Below are 20012 nucleotides of genomic sequence, written 5' to 3' on the forward strand. Positions count from 1 at the left end.
GATTTCTTGCTGCATATATGAAAAAAAATCAGCTAAAATTTGATATCTTCCATGTATCAGGTATCCAGATTTTTTTAAATTAAATCTTCATATTTTCCCAAGCAGCTAGCAACTGTGACCACCAGAAACCTGAGATCCTTTGTTTCAAGGTGATTTGCATCCTCATCACAGATCTCACAGGAGGCGAGAGGCTCCATACCAGCTATGAACCGACTGCCCAGAGGAGTTTTCCATCTATTGACTCCTCTGTGAAATCCTACGAAATACGAACTTTCATTTCTACCCAGGAGAACTTTTACAATCTTTTCTTTGATGCCTGATGAAGGGTGTTTGTGCCCGAAAGCTTGCAATTAAAGAAATTTTTTTGCAAAAATCTTGCTGGTCTAATAAAAGATACCTACCTTCTCTACTCCGAGTCCTGATTGTTTTTTCTTCTAGAGCAATACCGCTACAACCTGGATACCTGATGCAAGTAGAAAAGAAACTCCATGTTGTGCAGGGCAGTTAGAGGCCAGCGGGGCTCCCCTGGGCTTCAACGCTTTTACTATTTAATATTAACAGCACAAGGATGGAATTAATCCCCACACACGCGACAACCCCCCCAGCCCTGGACAATACTTGGGCTGACGGACGAGGGGGCGGGGCGTGGAGAGCTCGGGAGGGGGCGGGGCCTGTCCGGATTGGAGACGGCGCTCTCAGGGTGACGTGCCCCCCGCGCGGTGGTGGGGGGCGGCGGTGCGCGCAGGCCTGCCCCGCCCCCGCCCTCCCACAAGCCCCCTCGGCCGAGGGCGGGCTCAGGCGGAGCAGCGGGGCAGCAGTGGTTACTTCAGCAGCCGGAAGCGGCCTGTCGCCTTCCGGAAGTGACGTCACGCCCCCCTCTCTCCCCGCGGAGGCGGCAGCGCTAGAGCCGGGCGCGGCTGGCGGCGGGGCCCGAGGTGCGGGCGGGATCATGGCGGACGGCGTGGACCACATAGACATTTACGCCGACGTGGGCGAGGAGTTCAACCAGGTGCGCGCGGCTCCCCTCCGCCTCTCCCCCTCGGGCCTCCCCAGCCCGGCCGAGGGGCTGCGTCGCCTGCCGGGCCCGCGGCGGGGAGGCCCAGCTCGGCCCGGCCCGGCCCGGCCCGGCCGCCATTGTTCGCGGCCGCTGCTTTCCCGCGGTGGGAGGCCGCCGGCGCAGGCCGCATGCGCAGCGAAGGCAGCGGGAGCCACCAGCAGCGGCCTGCCTGCTTCCTCTCCGCCTGGCCCTGGCCCTGCCCGTGCCGGGGTCTTGGTGGCGGCGGAGGAGGGAGGTGGGGAATGGCTCCACCTCCCGCGGCTCATCCGCGTCCGGGCCGGCGGGAAGGTGCGCGGTGCTCGGGGAGGCGGGAGCAGCACGGCTGCCTCCCGGCCGCCGCCCGCCGCCCGCTCAGGCAGACCAGTGGCCGCCCCGGCTAGAGGAGCCGCCTCCGGGGGATGGCAGAGGAGGCCTGAGGTGCTCAATTGCTGAGCTACTAAAAGGCCAGAGGCTCGAGGGGCAGGGATTGGCCTTGTGCTGGTCCACCCTGCACAAACACTGAAACAAAACAATCCCAGAAAGGCAGACCTGCCCCAGGTCTTCTCAGGAGTGGGGCAGCCCTGAGAGACTCCCCGCATCTCTTTTAAATAGCCCCGTGGTGCCTTTGGCCCCCTGGCGATGGGGATGCTGTTATTGCACTTTTCACTTGCACCTCAACTGACAGACACTTGGATTTTCTTTGAAATGTGTCAGTCTTTTCTCCCCCTCTGAAAACAAAGTGCAAACTGCCCTGCGCGTCCCTACTGAAATGCATGAGCGGGCCTCCCCCAACCCCACTAACAGCTGCAGTTACCTCAAGAAACATAGTGGTGGTTTCATGTGTGGTGGTGTCCCCCACTGCGTTGTTCCTTTCTGCAAAACAAGGGATCAAGTAAAGAATCTGCCCTCAGCAGATCGACCAGACTCACTGACCAGCTGATGTGTGGCAGTGGGTGTATAAGCAGAGGGAGGTTCATAGAGACTCAGGCGATAAGGAGGAGGGAGGTGACTGTGGGATTGTATTGGAGTGGTGGTTGGAGAAGAAATTGTGTCCCAAAATTTAAATCAATATCTAGAGGCTTGGGATATTTTTCAGAAAATAAGGTCATTTTTAAAATTTGATATTACGGAAGAGTAGCAAACTGTGAGGCAAGCAGGCAATAGAGAAGACTGGTTTGTTCATTTAAGACTTTTGGGTTGTTTAAATGGGAAGGATATACTGGTATAATGTGGAAGGGACACCCTGGGCCATAGAGTCAAGTTGCCTGCGTTTGTTATCCCGAGAAATCCCCATTGTCATCCTCAGCCCCTTACACTCTGCTACAAGGCATCATACCAACAATACCAAGAACGCTGTGTGATATGCTATAGGTAGAAGCAGGGACGACAATGACACTCTACCTGGGAGAAATGTTACAATCTTTGCCTTAAAGCTTGCAAATTAAAAAAAAAAATTGTAACTGTTTAGTTGGTCTAATAAAAAATACCACTTCTACCACACTGGCTGCTTGTACTTTTAGACCAACATGGCTACAACCTTTATCCCTGCTACTAAGTTAACCTGGAAGCAGTTGGTTAATATATACAGAAGATCCTAGGAGAAGGATCATGCCCATGCTGTTGAGAAAAGCAGTAACCCCAATGATCTCCTAATCTGGCCCAGACAAAAAGTTTTTGCTGGGTTTGAATTTTGTTACTGGTATGATCTTGAGTGGCAGTGCAGGACCTTCTAGCTGGGAAATTGTTTTCTCAGTGCCATCAAAAACATCAGCATGTCCTGGTTGAAACCCCCTTGCCTTACCTTACTGGAGATTGTGGATTTTAAGTGGTGCAAGCCCCAATGGGAATGGTTTTGTTCTTGTTTAGTTTAGTTTAGAATGGGTTCCCATTAAACCAAATTAAAGCCTCTCTTATGCTAAAAGAAGTATGTCCAAGAGCAATGTTGCACTATTTGACTAAACTAGTGTAATGTAAACTGGTGCAAATTTGTTTGTATTCAAGCCATTAAAGTAGGTAATTGATTGCTTGGAAAAATGGTGCAAATATTTGACGTTCTTGCTACTTGTATGGTTGCAGAAGAGACCTTGATTTTATCCAGTTTCTTGCAGTATATCTGTGTGATTCAGTTTTACAGAGGTGGTGGGTATATGTTGGGTGTTCTTTGCAATAAGTCTGCCAGTCAGAGCAATGGCATCAATGAATACATTCTGATTGTACTTCATTCAGGGCTCCTACTTAAGATGCACCTTTCCTGTATTGTTTGGTTTAGTCTCGCCTTGCATGTCTTCCTTTCTGCAGCAGATTTATTTTTGCTTGCAAATAGTAAATGCTATTTTCCATATAATTTTTCCTTTTAGTGATAACGTTTCAAAATATCTTCTGAAAAGTTTCTGATATCTTGTAAGTAAAATTTTAGGGGATAATTCCACTCAAAACAGTCATAAAACTTGGGAAGCTATTTCTGTTGTGAGCATGTGATCCCAGTAAAATGGCAAATGTCCAGGAAGCTTTTTGACTGGACTCTGCTTTTCTATGGTTAGTATATGTACTTTCTGCATAATTATTTAGTCTAGTTGCATTCTCGGTTTTTACTAATGTTATGATCTAATTTGGTACTGACAGCTATGGATTAATAGAGCTAAAAGAAATTCTAGTTAATCAAAATATTGTAAACCTCTTCTCTACATTTTTTGTGGTGACAGTGCATGGTTTGTTGTAATAGAAGATTCCAACAGACTAATTAGAAGCAGCATACAGGCTTGTGGGACATTACTTCTTATTTTTCTGTGCTTAAGAAATTCACCCAAGCTGTTTCAGCACAATTGCATTTGCTCATGGTCCTACCTACAAACTCAAGCTTTCAAAAGATTGTCCTTCAGTACAGTAAACTTACAAAGCCAACAGTTATTCCTGCTAAGGTTGAAAATCTGGTGAGGAGGAGACTTTCTGAAATACAAGTTCTCCTGAAATGGGATGTATTCTTGTGTCTCATAGATCCATCAGCATATACCATGCTTAGCTTTTATCTTCTGTGATTTGTCTGTGGTCCCTATCTTTTTACCTTTTACACCTTTTGATGCTACTCCTTATTCATGTTCACTTTCTTGTACTTTTTTCCATTCATGCTGCTTATTCTGTTACCATTTGCTCAAATTCTGAGACCATATTTTAAATAGTAAGCTATGAAAGAGGAGTGTTGTTCATTGTCCAGTAGTTTCAAATTTCAGTCCTTCCAAGTGTGAAGTACCTCTGGTTATTACTGTTTAATACAGAAGTGTCCACTAGCCCTAATTGGAATTAGGACTTCATTGTAGTAGGGGCTTTGGATACCCAAAGAATGAAGCCAAGAGTGGAGGAAGTGTGTATGGTTCACATATGGAGTAGTCAGGATGGTGTTTGGTAACTAGTTTGTTTACCTCCATCACAAGCATTTTATAGGAGAGCCAGCTGTAATAGGAATAGTGTGATGTATTAGAAGTGATGTTGTTACTTTTGGATTGGATGACCCCAGAGCTTGTTTAGCCCATGAACCAGTAGCAAAGTTGAACCATGGAATTCATCTCCATTATCTTAGTTGAGGCAGGAACTGAAAAAATCTTTGAATGGGTTTGATATTCAAGTAAATAGAGGACAGTCCTGCATACACTTAGCTTATGTTGTGACAAAGCTTTCATTTGCATCAGTGATGTTTCAGAATGGATGTTTCAAGACTTGAATTTCTTCTGGCAAAACCGCGTACTATTAAGTAAAGACTTAATTTAATCTTTTAGTTTACATGAGATTTACCTTCAGATTTTATCTGGTGTAAGATTTCATCTGTTAGCCAACACAAAGTAAGTACATAGTTTGTCCTACTGAAGGCAAAGCCCTAGAGTTGCACCTTGTTGCTTTCCATTTAGTATACCTGGAGTCATCCGTTCCACCTGCTAATTAGCTCCAGTACCTCTCAGATACTTTCACTGGCTTGCCTTTGCAAGATTGCCTTGCCTGTGCTGTGCCCTCATAGAAAGCTTTTCCAAATTAGGTCCACTCCATCTTTCTGCTTTCTTTTTTGCCTTTAACTTTCCCGTTCTTTGGCCAAAGGTGCTTGCTGAGTTTCTTCTCTGCAGTTCATTGTCATCCTCTATGCCAGGTTTTTTCACATTTTTCTTTAAAATAGAAGCCTTCAAATAGGTACCTGAACATTGGTCTTCCCTCCGTATTAGAAAATGGTGATGATCAAGACTCTTTATAGTCACCCTTTTTTTAAACCTGGTCTTCCTCTTTCTTATTTAACTGTTTCATATTGTTCATACCTGTGAGACTTGTACTAGCACTTTCTGTCAAGGACCCGAGCTATATCTACACCAGTGGTCTCAACCTTTATAGACAAGGCATCTCTTGGAAAGCGTTTAATGTAAATTAGTTCTTTGACTACAAAAAAATGATAGAGCATTTCATAGTTTCATAGTTGGTAGGGTCGGAAGGGACCTGAGCAGATCATCAAGTCGACCCCCTGCTGTGGCAGGAAAGAGTACTGGGGTCAAATGACCCCAGCAAGGTGTTCGTCTAACCTCCTCTTAAAGACCCCCCAGAGTAGGAGCCAGCACCACTTCTCTTAGAAGCTGGTTCCAGATCCTAGCCACCCTGACAGTGAAGTGGCACCTCCTGATATCTAGCCTGAATCTATCCTTTGCCAGCTTGTGACTGTTATTTCTTGTCACTCCTGGTAGTGCTCGGGGGAACAGGGATTCCCCCAACGCCTGCTGGTCCCCCCTGACTAGTTTGTAAACGGCCACCAGATCCCCTCAGCCTTCTCTTGTGGAGACTGAACAGGCTCAGGACCCTTAGCCTCTCCTCGTAGGGCCTGCCCTTCTGACCCCGATCATGTGAGTGGCCCTCTGGACCCTCTCCATGTTGTCCACATCCCTCCTGAAGTGCAGCGCCCAGAACTGGATGCAGTACTCCAACTGCAGCCTGACCAATGTTGCATAGAGGGGGAGGATCACCTCCTTGGACCTGCTTGAGATGCATCTGTGGATGCATGACAAGGTACAGTTGGCCTTCCTGACCGCGTCCCCACACTGTCAGCCCGTGTTCATACACTTGTGGCCTGTTCGGCCCATGATCATTTGTTCTGTTGTAAAGAACTCGGGAAGACCACAAGAAGTCATAATGTTGTGGCAGCTAATACCACCACCCCTCCTTTCTACCAAAATATCAAGCCCCACACACTGGGTCACAGCTGGGCCATGTCTCTTCCCCCTGCATGGCCAGATTGATGACATCCATGGTCCCATTCCTTGGTGCAGCTGCTTTAGAGACAGCCCATACCCTCCCTCCCTCCACAGGTCTGATCCATACCCATCTCCCTCCTGCCTGGCTAAGTAGGAGCTGGTTTGGGGCTGGTCCACACCCTGTTTTCTCTTGCCTTGCCAGGTTGGGGCTGGGTGGTGCCAACTCCCAACTTGGGGCTGAAATTGGGGCCTGTCCATGCCCCTTTCTCCCACGTGGCTAGATTGGGGCTGGGCTGTCTCCTCCACTGCCCCCCTGCATTGCTGGATGGAGCCCTGCTGCATGTGTGGAATGGCCAGGCACAGCCCATTCAATGAAAATGTTGAGTGCCACTGATCTACACTAAGGAAGCTGTAGCTACTTTAACTCTGTTGATGCTATGGCAACTGCATCCTGTGGTGCAGATGCTGCACTACCAGCAGCTTTTCTCCTGCCAAAACTACATTTGGTTTCTTGAACACAACAGTAGCTCTGCCAGCAGTTACAGTGACACTGCTGTGTGATCTTTATTTTTTTTCCTCTAGCCAACATAGCTCAATCAGCAGAATTTTGTAATTTAGATAAGGACCAGGTGTGCCCTTGGCGGTAGAGAAGGATGATGTCTTTCTTGTGATGCTAGGGATATTTGGGCAATGTTACTGTCAGAAACCCCTTTAGATAAGAATTTCTCCATTACACTTCAGGAAACCCTTTCAGAATGGCACTGCTTTGCTGCTGCTTTGTCTTCAGGCAAGCCAGTTTGCTCTTCACTAATGCTAGCCAAGAACAGGAACCTACTCCTTTATGCTGCAACATTTTTCACTGAATGCCTTTACTTTACCTTGTTTCTGTTGGTGCTGTTCCCTTTTCAGAGCTTCTTTTACATCGCTAGACCAGTCTTCTGGAGAATTTTGCATTGTAAAGATTTGGGATTTATGGGAGGAATCTTTTTTGTAGAAAAGAAATTGTTGGGGTTGAGACACCAATGTATGCCTATCACTGAGAACCTAATCAGAACTTTGTATTTGCTAAATGTTTTGCAGTGTGAACCACTACAGCTGCTGAGAACATTCTTTAATACTGCTTGATGTGTTCAGTCTACAGTACAGGGATTGGTAAACTATAACTTTTGTTTTGCTGTTTGCACAATGATACTGTAGTGCTGTTTTAGCATTAACCAGTATTTAGTTACCTCTCTGCCCTGTTTTTGCTGTGCTTAGTGTCACTGTTAACTTGATATCTTATCCTGCTCTGTAAGGGAGAAGCTGCAGTGATCTTGACCACAGTTATTTATACTAATGCCAAGCTTCCCTTTCTGTTTTCTTAATCTTCTACCTGTTCAAGAGAATGGCTTGTTTTAAAACATTTAATTGCTGATATTCTGGAGGGACTGGTACTTCTGGAGGGACTGGATGTATTTAAATCAGCTGGTCCTGATGATCTCCACCCCAGAGTGCTGAGGGAATTAGCAGAGGTCATTGCAGGACCCCTGGTATGGCGTTATGAGCATTCGTGGTGCTCTGGTGTGGTGCCAGATGACTGGAAAAGGGCCAGTGTGGTTCCCATTTTCAAAAAAGGGAGGAAGGAGGACCCAGGAAACTATAGGTCAGTTAGTCTTACCTCGATCCTGGGTAAGCTTTTTGAGAGAATTACCTTGGTGCATGTCCACAAGGGGCCAGCAGGGGAAGTTATCCTTAGGGGTAACCAACATGGGTTCATTAGAGGCAGGTCCTGTCAGACCAACTTGGTGACCTTTTATGACCAGGTCACAAAATCGTTGGACGCAGGGGTAGCAATGGATGTAGTCTTTCTAGACTTTAGGAAGGCCTTCGACACCGTCTCCCACCTCATTCTCATTAAAAAACTAGGGGACTGTGTCATCGACACCTGCACAGTCAAGTGGGTCACTAATTGGCTGGAGGGCTGCACCCAAAGAGTGGTAGTGGATGGGTCATTTTTGACCTGGAGGGATGTGGGCAGTGGGGTCCCCCAGGGCTCGGTCCTCAGACCTGCACAGTTCAGCATGTTCATCAGTGACTTGGATAAGGGGGTAAAGAGCACCCTGTTCAAATGTTGCTGGTGACACTAAGATGTGGGGGGTTGTGGGCATGCTAGAAGAGAGGAATAGGCTGCAATTGGACCTAGATAGGTTAGAGGGGTGGGTCGATGAGAACAGGATGGGTTTCAACACTGACAAGTACAGGGTGCTGCACCTGGGAAGGAAGAACCTGCAGCATACCTACAGGCTGGGGAACGCCCTTCTCCTTAGGGCAGAGACAGAAAAGGATCTTGGAATCATTATTGATGCCAAAATGAACATGGGCCGGCAGTGTGGGGACGCGGTAGGAAAGCCAACCACGCCTTGTCATGCATCCACAGATGCATCTCGAGCAGGTCCAAGGAGGTGATCTTCCCCCTCTATTTGGCACTGGTCAGGCCGCAGTTGGAGTACTGCGTCCAGTTCTGGGCGCCGCGCTTCAGGAGGGATGTGGACAACTTGGAGCGGGTCCAGAGGAGGGCCACTCACATGATCAGGGGCCAGCAGGGCAGGCCCTGCGAGGACAGGCTAAGGGACCTGAACCTGTTCAGCCTCCATAAGAGGAGGCTGAGGGGGGATCTAGTGGCCTGTTACAAACTAGTCAGAGGGGACCAGCAGGCATTGAGGGAATCCCTGTTCCCTCGAGCACTACCAGGAGTGACAAGGAATAACAGTCACAAGCTGGCAGAGGGTAGATTCAGACTAGACATCAGGAGGCGCTACTTCACAGTCAGGGCGGCTAGGATCTGGAACCAACTTCCAAGTGAAGTGGTGCTGGCTCCTACCCTGGGGGTCTTTAAGAGGAGGTTAGACGAACACCTTGCTGGGGTCGTTTGATTCATAGATTCATAGATGTTAGGGTCGGAAGGGACCTCAATAGATCATCGAGTCCAACCCCCTGCATAAGCAGGAAGGAGTGCTGGGTCTAGATGACCCCAGCTAGATACTCATCTAACCTCCTCTTGAAGACCCCCAGGGTAGGGGAGAGCACCACCTCCCTTGGGAGCCCGTTCCAGACCTTGGCCACTCGAACTGTGAAGAAGTTCTTCCTAATGTCCAGTCTAAATCTGCTCTCTGCTAGCTTGTGGCCATTGTTTCTCGTAACCCCCGGGGGCGCCTTGGTGAATAAATACTTACCAGTTCCCTTCTGGGCCCCCATGATGAACTTATAGGCAGCCACAAGGTTGCCTCTCAACCTTCTCTTGCAGAGGCTGAAAAGGTCCAGTTTCTCTAGTCTCTCCTCGTAGGGCTTGGTCTGCAGGCCCTTAACCATATGAGTGCCCTTCTCTGGACCCTCTCCAGGTTATCCGCATCCTTCTTGAAGTGTGGCGCCCAGAATTGCACGCAGTACTCCAACTGCGGTCTGACCAGCGCCCGATAGAGGGGAAGTATCACCTCCTTGGACCTATTCGTCATGCATCTGCTGATGCACGATAAAGTGCCATTGGCTTTTTTGATGGCTTCGTCACACTGCCGACTCATGTTCATCTTGGAGTCCACTAGGACTCCAAGATCCCTTTCCACCTCTGTGCCACCCAGCAGGTCATTTCCTAGGCTGTAGGTATGCTGGACATTTTTCCTCCATGTTTGACCCCAGTACTTTTTCCTGCCGTGGCAGGGGGTCGGACTTGATCTGCTCAGGTCCCTTCTGACCCTACCAATTATGAAACTATTTCTTAGTTGGTATTTTCTGGGCTTATATACCTCCACCAATATGAGGCACTGTGAGGCACTAAGGCATACCATGAAACTTCAGAATATATATTCTGTGGACTGGAAGGAAATTGGTTGTCTGAGTCTTCCTTTTCTGTCCTTGATTTTGCAGTTTTTAATTTAGAAGGAGGCAGCAATTCAGTATTATTGTTCTTTGTCAGAGTCTGGCTATATATACTAGTCTACTTATATTGTGGATATGCTTGCAGTTTGTGTCTGTACATCTGTGTTGGTGTTTCAGAAACTTAAGGGCAATTCTAAAATAAAATCTCTTCTCAAGTCACCCTGCTTTGCACTGGAGGTATTCCAGCAAGTCACAGGTTTCTTGATACTGTCCTCAAAGCAGCATTTTGGTTGCTGTGACAACCACTCCTGCACTGCAAATCACAGCTCTGCTTCTTGCCCAGGGTTCACCACCTACAGATATGCAGCTTTTTTTGAACCTCTCCACCCATTCAAAACCTGCTTTTGAGCCACATGGTTTTAACACTGTTGTGCCACAATTCTGTGGTGAATTTCACTAGGCAGTGCACCTTCAGCCCACAAAAAAGGAATGATGGAATACTTCTTTTGGGCACACTGACAACTGCGTGGCCACACTGTTTACGTGCTTGCTAGCATCATACATATGCTTTGTGCAAAACGATGGGTGCGTTCAACAGCGCTGCCAGTGGCATTCCCTGCTGCATTGTAGTTTCTCACTGTCACAGGCATGCAATGTGGGCAGCCATTTTGCCGTTAGTTTTTGAAGCACCCTTGTACTTGCAACTCCACAGTCTTTTAAAAGTAATTATTAATGAAGATAAATTTTTATATAGGTGCCATTTATAGGTGGCAGTTGTATAATAAAAGTATTAGATGGTAACTATCTCATGTTGAATTGTAACTTTAGATCACCATCCTGTACAAGTAGATGTTGGGATAGATGGTATTTTAGATAACCAACTTGGGTAACTCCAGTGGGTGGGCTTTGGTTTGGAGACTTGATCTTTCACCAGTCATGAAGTTCCATGGCTGGGGGTGCACCAATAGAGATTTGGGAGCCAATACCAGTAGCCAATTTTTAAGGAGACATTTCAGCTGATACTGATCTGATTTCTGGTATGCAGCCTGGCAGCTTGGAGAGCTGCGTGGACCTGGTAAGTGGTGTGGTGGAAGGGGATGGGGAAGAGGCGTGGGAGGACGACAGATCAGTGCCCTTGTGAGGGAGGAATGAAGCTGGGTCAGGGGCTGCCCAACTGGGGTGGGTCACAGGATGGAGCTGTGGCTCATCCGAGGTGGGGGGGGGGGGGCAGCTCCCACTGCTGCATGCACCCTAGGAGGGGGGGAGCAGCTGTGGGCTGGGGCCAGGGTGGTCCTGGGCTCTTCTTGCAGTGGGGAAGGGGGAGGGGAGTTGATCCGGGGCTGCATTTGTGGCAGGCGGTGGTGGTGCTGGGAGGGTAGCTACAGCCACCCCAAAATTTGCTGTAGCTCCTCCCACTCCTCCCTCCTAGCGCTGCCACTGCCCACCCCAAGCATAGCCTGGCCCAACATCCTTTCCCTCCCACCCCTCCCCCACACACCAGGAAGAGCCTGGTGGGGCCCTGGTCCCAGCCTTCCCTGTGCAGATAAGGGGTACATGCCCCCATCCCATGCCCTCCCAGGGTGTGTGGTGGTGGTGGAATCTGCCTTCCCCCAAGCTGTGGCTCCATCCTGTGTCCTGCCCTGACTGAGCAGTGCCTGCCTCTGCTTCAGCCCCAGCACCACTCCTTCCCTCACCTCAGGGGGCCTTAACCTGCCTGTCCCATGCCCCCCTCCCCTTGTACCACAACAGACTTACCAGCTATACACAGTTCTCCAAGCTGCTGGGCTGTGCCCCTTGCTGCCTATGTGCTGCGCTGCAGCTGTGCGCATGATTTAAGTGATTTTCACTTGTGCAAGTCCCTGGGACAGTATCAGTATTACAACCTGAAGTCAGTTGCAGCATTTAAAAATAATATTGTTACAAGCAGCTGGAAACCATTCCATTTTAATGAGGCATGAAATCAGTTTCACCTGTGTTGTGGTCTGTGATCCTGAAGTGGTGAAAATGTTGTAGAAAAAGTTTTCAGGGAGATTACATGCTTAGGAAGAATCCAAAGCAAACTTGTGACAAGGCTTTAAGGCAACCGCTGAGGGTGGGGTTAGAAGCAGCACCATGGGATGGGGAAGATGGCAGGGCCAAACTGCGTGTTGCCAATCCCCCATGCTGCTGCAGGCCAGATTCAGCTCAAGGACTATATGTTGCCACCCTGTACTCTTAAGGCAGTGGTCTCATAGCTTAAAAAAAAAGTGAAATATAACCAGTGCAGTCAGTACAATGTTATCTTAATTTGTTATGCTGCCCATACAGCTTTAAGTGGAGATATAAAAGTGGTGAAGTTCTGCATCAAGAGGTGTCTTCAGTTCGGAGTCTTTGCATTGTACCTTTGCACTGCTTGCAGTTCTTGGGGATCCCCACTGCTTGCAGGGAAGAATGTGTTGCACATTAAATAGTAAGCTGTCTACATTTAATAAGCCTATGGTCTGGTAACATAGTTAAAATTGATTGGCTTTGCCCTTTTTTAACAATTGTTTCCCTTTCAAACTGTGCATTGTGGTGATACTGTTACACCAGCTAATGCTCCATCTGGAACACGTGAGTGCCCTTCCTGGACTAAAGGGAGGTTGTTACAGTTTGAAGTACTTCCTTCCTAACTCCTCTTATCTGTCAACAAAGGGTTAATGTTAGAACACAGTTGTTAAAATATATGTGGCAACTTGTTCCTCAGTAGGACTCCTGAGAGTTCAAACAGCTTTCTCAACTGTACGTTTTAATAATGAAAAGTATTTTCTGTTGTCTTTGTTTCTTTGAGAGTTGACATTAATATGCCCGTGATTTGTTTCACTGTCAGCATAATTCAGGGATGCTTTGTATTCTCTTGTTTGGCTGTCTGGATTAGTAGGACAAATAAGCAGTGGTTATAGGCTCTCTGTTAACTTTCTGTCAGTTTGGCGCGCGCGCGTGTGTGTGTGTGTGTGTGTGTGTCTGTCTGTCTGTCTGTCTGTCTCTCTCTTTTTTTAGTTAAGGTGCAGCCAGAAGATTCTACATTCAAAATGTACATAAAAGTGGTGCTTAAGCTCCCTCAAGACTCATTAGTTGCACTTTAGGGCTCACTCTCGTTTTAACTACCATATGTAATCCTTATTTTGGCTTTGTTTTGACTAAGATTTGTTCATCTGGATTATATGTAATCTGTGTTTTAGGAAGCTGAATATGGTGGACATGATCAGATTGATTTGTATGATGATGTCATTTCTCCATCTGCAAATAATGGAGATGCCCCAGAGGACCGTGATTATATGGACTCTCTCCCACCATCTGTGGGAGATGATGTAGGTAAAGGAGCAGCACCAAATGTGGTCTATACCTATACTGGAAAGAGAATTGCATTATACATTGGGAATCTTACCTGGGTAAGTGTTGGAATACCACTGCTTGTTGGTTTACTACTTTAATATAGGCAGTAATCATAAACTGGTCAGTTCTATGCCTTGTATTAGACAGAATTTTGTGAAAATAACTACAATTTTGTTTGACTTATACTTCAAAATTAAATTAAAAGGGCACTAATGTCTTAGAAGTATGGGGAGACAGGGTTTTTCTATAATTATTGTTAAAAGGTTGTGGGAAAGATGTTAAGGCGTAGCTCAGAGCTGTACAAGTGGAAGAGGTTTGCAAGAAAAACAAACACACTATGAAGGAAAGTTACTTCTGCAACACTTTTAGGATTTTAGGGAAATCCCTGAAAGGATAGATGAGTGGATGAAAAAAATAGAACAAATTAACACTCAGCTATACCTTATGCCTGCAGATTTATTACTTTCAGTAATCCTTTTTAAAGCTTTCACTTAAAAGTGAACTGTAGAGTAATGTGTAGAGAAATCTTCCTCATCCTCAAAAACTGCAGTGACCTTCCCAGTGAAACCGTTTCAAGCATCTGCCTTTATATTTGCTTCTGCAGTATTTTAAACTGCTGCAGATCTGGGAACATTGAGCCACACTTGTGTTCTCAGAGGCAGTGTCTTGTTTACTCTGAGCTGGTCTTAATGCAGTGTATGTTGTTTGAAGATGCTAAGTCACTAGCTGAACTAATCAGACTTTACAGTTAATCTGAAGACAGATTTGCCCATCTCTGTATACAAAATACTGAGTTCCTAAAGTCTTTGCTAGTGTTACATGTACAAGAAAATGCTCCGTACTTTGTTGTAGGAGTTTGTTGTCATTAACTGTTGTAATATCCCCATTTCAGGACCTGACAGATAAGTAAAGGACAGAATTCATTTGTCAAACTCATTTGAAAATATAATTGTATAGATAAAAATGTTATAACCTGTTGGCTTGACTTCATTTCACTTCAATAAGAGCAGAGTTAGGCCAGTGTTTTAAAACCCTGTCTGTAACATTTAAGTCTCTGTACCTGGTACTGACTTTACCTTAAACAAAACTATTTCTAAAAATGTTTATCTTCTGATGCACTATGAGTAGGTATATATTTTTAGTTCATTGAGGTTTATCAATTTAATTTGCTTGCTGTGAGATTGAAGGGTATAAGCTCCATACCCAATGTTGGAAATTGCAACTTGTGGATCTGTGTCTTACATGGGAAATATGGAACTTTACAATCCAGCACTTTCCTTCCAGGGTGGAAATATAGGGGATTTTAGAGTTAAAATAAAGGTTTTTTCTGTTACTCTAACTCCTGTTGTATACCCAACTATACAACAGTGATGGATTATGTTCAATACACGAGCCAAACAAAATGATTTAATTGGTGGATTTGTATAGGCTGCTGAAGTTAGCCCTAACCCCTTTGTTTCCTTTCTCCCATCCCTTCACTGCCCTTTTTGGCAATAACATTTTATAAGAAATGCAAATGTTCTATCCTTTGTAAAAGTGAAACACTATATTTGTCTGGTCTCTAGAAACTCCTTGTGGAATCTTTGGCTAATAGAAACTGCTTGCATAGTAAAATGATTATTTTGAAAAATGATCACATATTTTTAACAATAATCTTTTCTGAGAATGAATTTTAAAATGTCACTTAATGTTTTTAGTCCTTTTCAACAGGTAGTTGTGGAAACTTGATAGTGAGTTATGTTATTATGTAATCATTTTCACAATAAAGAATTAATAATAGCATTAACAAAATGAGGCTGCTCTCATAGAGGAGATTGGTGTGTATTGGATGCATTTTGATAGTTGAATATTTTAAAAAAATATCTTGCAGTGGACAACAGATGAAGACTTAACTGAAGCAGTCCATTCTCTGGGAGTTAATGATATTTTGGAGATAAAATTTTTTGAAAACCGTGCTAATGGCCAGTCAAAAGGGTAAGAATTTAATTTAGTGTTTTCCATTATTGGTCACTGTTCTGCTACTGTGAAGGGTGGCTTGTCACTGTTTCTTACAGGTAACAATATATGATCACCTATGCCCCCCCCCCCCCACCAACTATGACAAATTCAAACAATAATCACATGATTCAATAACTGCTGTATGGAATGGCTGCAAACTGTGCTGCAATCAACGAAAAGCACAGGGGGTGCGTTGCAAGGGCAGTGCGAGGCGGGCTGGAAAGGCACCCAGGGGGAGGAAGCAGGACAGCAGGGAACACTGGCTGCTCCTGGCTCCACCCTTCTTCCCTTCTCCAGGTGCCTCTCCAGCCTGTTGGGTGCAACCCAGCGCAGCTGGGAACAGTGGGGCTGCATGGAGAGGCTATGAGCTGCCTGCTGCACCAGATCATTCCCGCCAGGCTGCGGAGGCACCCAGAGCAGGGAACAGTAGGGCCACACAGAGAAGATATTCGCCCCATGCTGCAAGCAGCAGCACGTGCAGCAGGCATGTCGCCAAGGCAGCGTGGGGTAAGCACCTTTTCTGCACGGTACCACTGTTCCCTGCTTCCCGGCCCTGGGTATCTCCACAGCCCAGTGGGCATGACTCAGGTGCAGCAGGGAGCCTCGTAGCCTCTCCATGCACCCCTGCTGATCCCAGCCGCACCAGGTCGCAGAGAGGCACCTGGGGCAGGGAAGCAGGGTGGTAGGGAATGGTGGCTGTTCATCCTGTGCTGCCCTAGGAATGCACCTCCTGTGGCTGCCGCTCTTTGAGGAGTGCAGCCCTGCACCACAGGAGGCAGGTGACGTGGACAGCAGGGTGTGGGGTGCTGGAACCAGGTAGGGAGTGAAGCCGAGTCGGGGCCAGGGCCCACTGCACCTGTGCATCTGCCCCTTGCCCTTGTAAGTGTCCACAGCAGTGGGGAGCCAGCCCTCCCATGACAAGTCAGCGGAGGCTCCATTCCAGTCCCCGGTGGGGCCCTGCAGCTGCACAGTGTGGCCCCAGGCTTCAAGCCCCCACTGGCTGAGCAGTAGCCCCAGCCCTGCCCAGCTCCCTCCCTACAGGGGCCTCAGTCCCCCTCTTCCCCCCACTTACCTGATGGAGCTGCCCTTGAGTCTACTTGGGGCCATGTGCATGTACTGTACGTGCACGTGGCGCCCCCTGTCTCACTGCCTTCCTTCCACTTCTTCCCAGCTCCCTGTAAGCTAGAACTCTGCCAGCCTGCAGGGAGCTCATTGCCAGCAGACTTTGAATAAGATCGGATTTTTCTCGCACAAAGCGAATTTTTGGTATAAATAAGGTCATTGCATATAAGCAAATTCGCACAAAATGAATTTGCATAGAGACCAGAGTGTACAAGCATAAATTCTAAAAACAATAGCATGTTTCACTGCTTTGTGGATGGGATTGTAATACAGGTACTCCCCACTTAACGACCGAGTTCCATTCCTGTGACTCGGTCGTTAAGCGAATTGGTCGATAAGCGAGGAGCCGCTCTGAGCAGCAAAGTGCTCCCTGCAGGACCATGTGCTGGCAGCCGCGTCCCTGGGGCAGGGGGCCAAGCTGCTCCCTCCCCCCCTCTTGCCAGCACCAGGGCTGCATTTGGCCCTGAAGCCAGGGCTGGTGGGAAGAGGATGCTGAGAGAGGGAAAGAGCTGGCACCAGGGAGCAGGAGGGAAGCTTGGCCCCGGCAGGCAGAACTAACCACCACCCTTAAACCCATCCTCCAGACCTGCGTGCGGGGCTGCTCTGCACCCTGCCGGCTGTTGTCGCGTGGGGCCGGGGGCATTGCGCCTGCAGGCAGGTGGGAGCCGGCGGAGCTGCCCCGGCCCCGGCGAAGAAAGCCTGCTCTGTGCGCCCCGCCCTGCCTGGGCCGCGAGCACGGGAGCTGTCCGCCCCGCCGTGCTGAACCTGCGGCGCGCCATTTCCACAATACAGGTACTCCTCACTTAACGACCTACCTGCTCGGAGTATCGACTGCTCGGAGAGCTGGTCGTAAGTCCGCGCAGTCGTTAAACAGGTAGGTCGTTAAGTGAGGAGTACCTGTACCAGTATTCCCCAAGGAGCCTTTTTTCCTATATTTCAGGGAGCCTTTTTTCCTACTAATTCTTTTAAGCCTTCTCCACTGTGAGTGCCAGTTTATTGTTTAATGTAGCCTGTTTTTGAAAACTTGACTTTTGTAACTAAAAGCTTGTGCTCTTCAAGTGATCAGTCCATCCATTACTTCATCAGAAATATATTTTTTATTGTGTAACTGGAAGTGTATCTTATTACTTCTTTTTTCTTGTGAGAACCTAACGTTCCTTAAGCCAGCTTTCAAAATGCAGTTAGGCTTAATATAGAATGGAAAAGAAGTCAGTTGGTTTTTGTCAGCTTTACGATAAAAGCTGAAAGATGTGAGCAATATGTCCTTACGTAAAAGATGACTACAAAGTCCTTTTGAAGTTGATTAAGCTTTTCTTAGTCTATTAACATAATTATTCAATGCAACGTAATTTTCTGTAAAAAATAAATAAATAAATAAAAAAGGAAAAAAACGTAGAGAAGAAATTACTCATTCTCTACTGTACCCCACTTCTGAGTTACTCTGATAGTCACTGAAAGATGGACTTTTTCCTGAACATTTTTGTTATGTTTTGTTTACGATGTTTTTTCCCCTGATTTAAAAAAAAAAAAAAAAAAAAAAGATTTTTCATTATATAACAAACATTTGTTGGACATGCAGTATGCATCTGTTAGTGCTATGATTTAGTAGAAATAAAGTCTTTTCCCATTTTTGCACTCTTCATGAGTCTTTCAGATTGAATTATGGGAACTTTGTAATACTGAGTCTAAATTTACATTTACAGGTGTTTTGGTGGGGGGGGGGGGGGAGGTTCTGCATCCTGGAATCTGTGTTATGATATTTTAAGGATCTTTCTACCAAGCTGATAGTGTGTGGTGAGGTTTTGTCTGATAGCTTTTAAGTGTTCTTTTACTTTATGGGTTTTATCCTTTGCTTAGGAAACAGACCTTTCTGATGTAGAAAGCAATGATATAATTTTTTCCTTTCTTTTTAGGTTTGCTCTTGTAGGTGTTGGGTCTGAAGCATCCTCAAAAAAGTTGATGGATCTGTTGCCTAAAAGAGAATTGCATGGGCAGAATCCTGTTGTAACTCCATGTAATAAACAGTTCCTGAGTCAATTTGAAATGCAGTCAAGGAAAAGTAAGCTTGCTCTTACTTGCTTTCTCACTCGAGGGTGAGGGGAACCAAAGGTTTAGTTTAGGGAAATAGTTGCAGTTTATACTTAACTTAAAATGATATGCACAAGTCTCAGTGTAGTTGTGTGACATGTTTTATGGTCGACCGAGTAAAGTTGATTGTTGTTCCCAACATAAATTCTTTTCAGTTTAGAGCTGGGTGGATTTATTTGAGTGCAGATGGGATAGTGGGTTGAAAAGAACTTTAATTTCCTCTTCAAAGAAGAGGACAAAATATTCTATTCCCAGATACTTTTGAAAAGCTTTCTAAATATTTCGGATGTTTTTAATTTTGTAGAACTGGAATTATTATTAAAGAACTACCCAAATTCCATCCTATTTGAATGTTGATGTAGATATTTAGCGTTTGTGGTCATGGAATTTTTTACATCTGTTGTTGTCTTGTAATGCCACTCAAAACTGCACGTTGTTTAAAAAACAGTAACACATGAAAACATTCATAGATTTCATAGACATTAGGGCTGGAAGGGACCTCGGAAGATCATCGAGTCCAGCCCCCTGCCCAAAGGGCAGGAAGTCAGCTGGGGTCATAGGATCCCAGCAAGATAAGCATCCAAATTTCTCTTGAAGGTGTTGGATGTAGGTGCTTGAACCACCTCCAATGGCAGGCTATTCCAGACCTTGGGGGCTCGGACAGTAAAGAAATTTTTCCTTATTTTCAGCCTGAAATGGTCTTGCAGTAGTTTATAACCGTTCAACCTCGTCATCCCTTGGGGCGCTCTGGTGAACAATCGTTCCCCCAGATACTGGTGGTCACCCCTGATAAACTTATAGGTGGCCATCAGATCACCCCTGAGCCTGCGCTTTTCCAGGCTAAAGAGCCCCATAGCTCTCAGCCTGTCATCGTAAGGTCTGTTTTCCTGACCTCTGATCACGCGTGTGGCTCTTTTCTGGACTCTTTCAAGGTTCTCCACATCCTTTTTGAATTGTGGGGTCCAAAACTGGACGCGGTACTCCAGCTGTGGCCTCACCAAGGCCGAGTACAAGGGGAGAATGACGTCCCGGGATTTGCTTGAGAAGCATCTATGGATGCAAGCCAGCATTTTGGTTGCTTTACTAGCCTCAGCATCGCATTGCAGTCTCATGTTTATCTTGGGGTTAATGATGACCCCCAAGTCTCTTTCATCTGTAGCGCTAGCCAGCGTACTACTGCCGAGCCTATAAGGATGCTGCAGATTTTTCCTCCCAAGGTGAAAAACCTTGCATTTTTCAATGTTAAACACCATCAGGTTTTCATCTGCCCATTTGCTGAGCCTGTCCAGGTCAGCCTGGATTGCCCTTCTGTCTTCAGGTGTGGATGTTTTGCCCCAAAATTTGGT

At 46.4% G+C, this 20012-nt stretch overlaps 1 protein-coding gene across 6 annotated transcripts in view; it reads left to right on the top strand.

Moving 5' to 3' along the window:
- The first annotated feature begins 853 nt into the window (after nucleotides 1-853).
- CPSF6 (cleavage and polyadenylation specific factor 6) overlaps nucleotides 854-20012 on the top strand; it is a 44994-nt gene continuing 25835 nt past the window's right edge. For 2 of the 6 annotated variants that reach the window (XM_019493408.2, XM_019493398.2), the window contains exons 1-4: nucleotides 854-1009; nucleotides 13305-13514; nucleotides 15329-15432; nucleotides 18492-18637. In XM_019493408.2, the coding sequence (XP_019348953.1) occupies nucleotides 950-1009; nucleotides 13305-13514; nucleotides 15329-15432; nucleotides 18492-18637 (520 nt within the window). In that variant the 5' untranslated portion in view covers nucleotides 854-949. The remainder of the gene's footprint in view (nucleotides 1010-13304; nucleotides 13515-15328; nucleotides 15433-18491; nucleotides 18638-20012) is intronic. The other 4 variants (XM_014595881.3, XM_014595883.3, XM_019493419.2 and 1 more) reach the window with 4 other exon arrangements.

This window comes from Alligator mississippiensis, chromosome 4 (genome assembly GCF_030867095.1).
Source record: "Alligator mississippiensis isolate rAllMis1 chromosome 4, rAllMis1, whole genome shotgun sequence".
Classification (NCBI taxonomy): domain Eukaryota; kingdom Metazoa; phylum Chordata; order Crocodylia; family Alligatoridae; genus Alligator; species Alligator mississippiensis.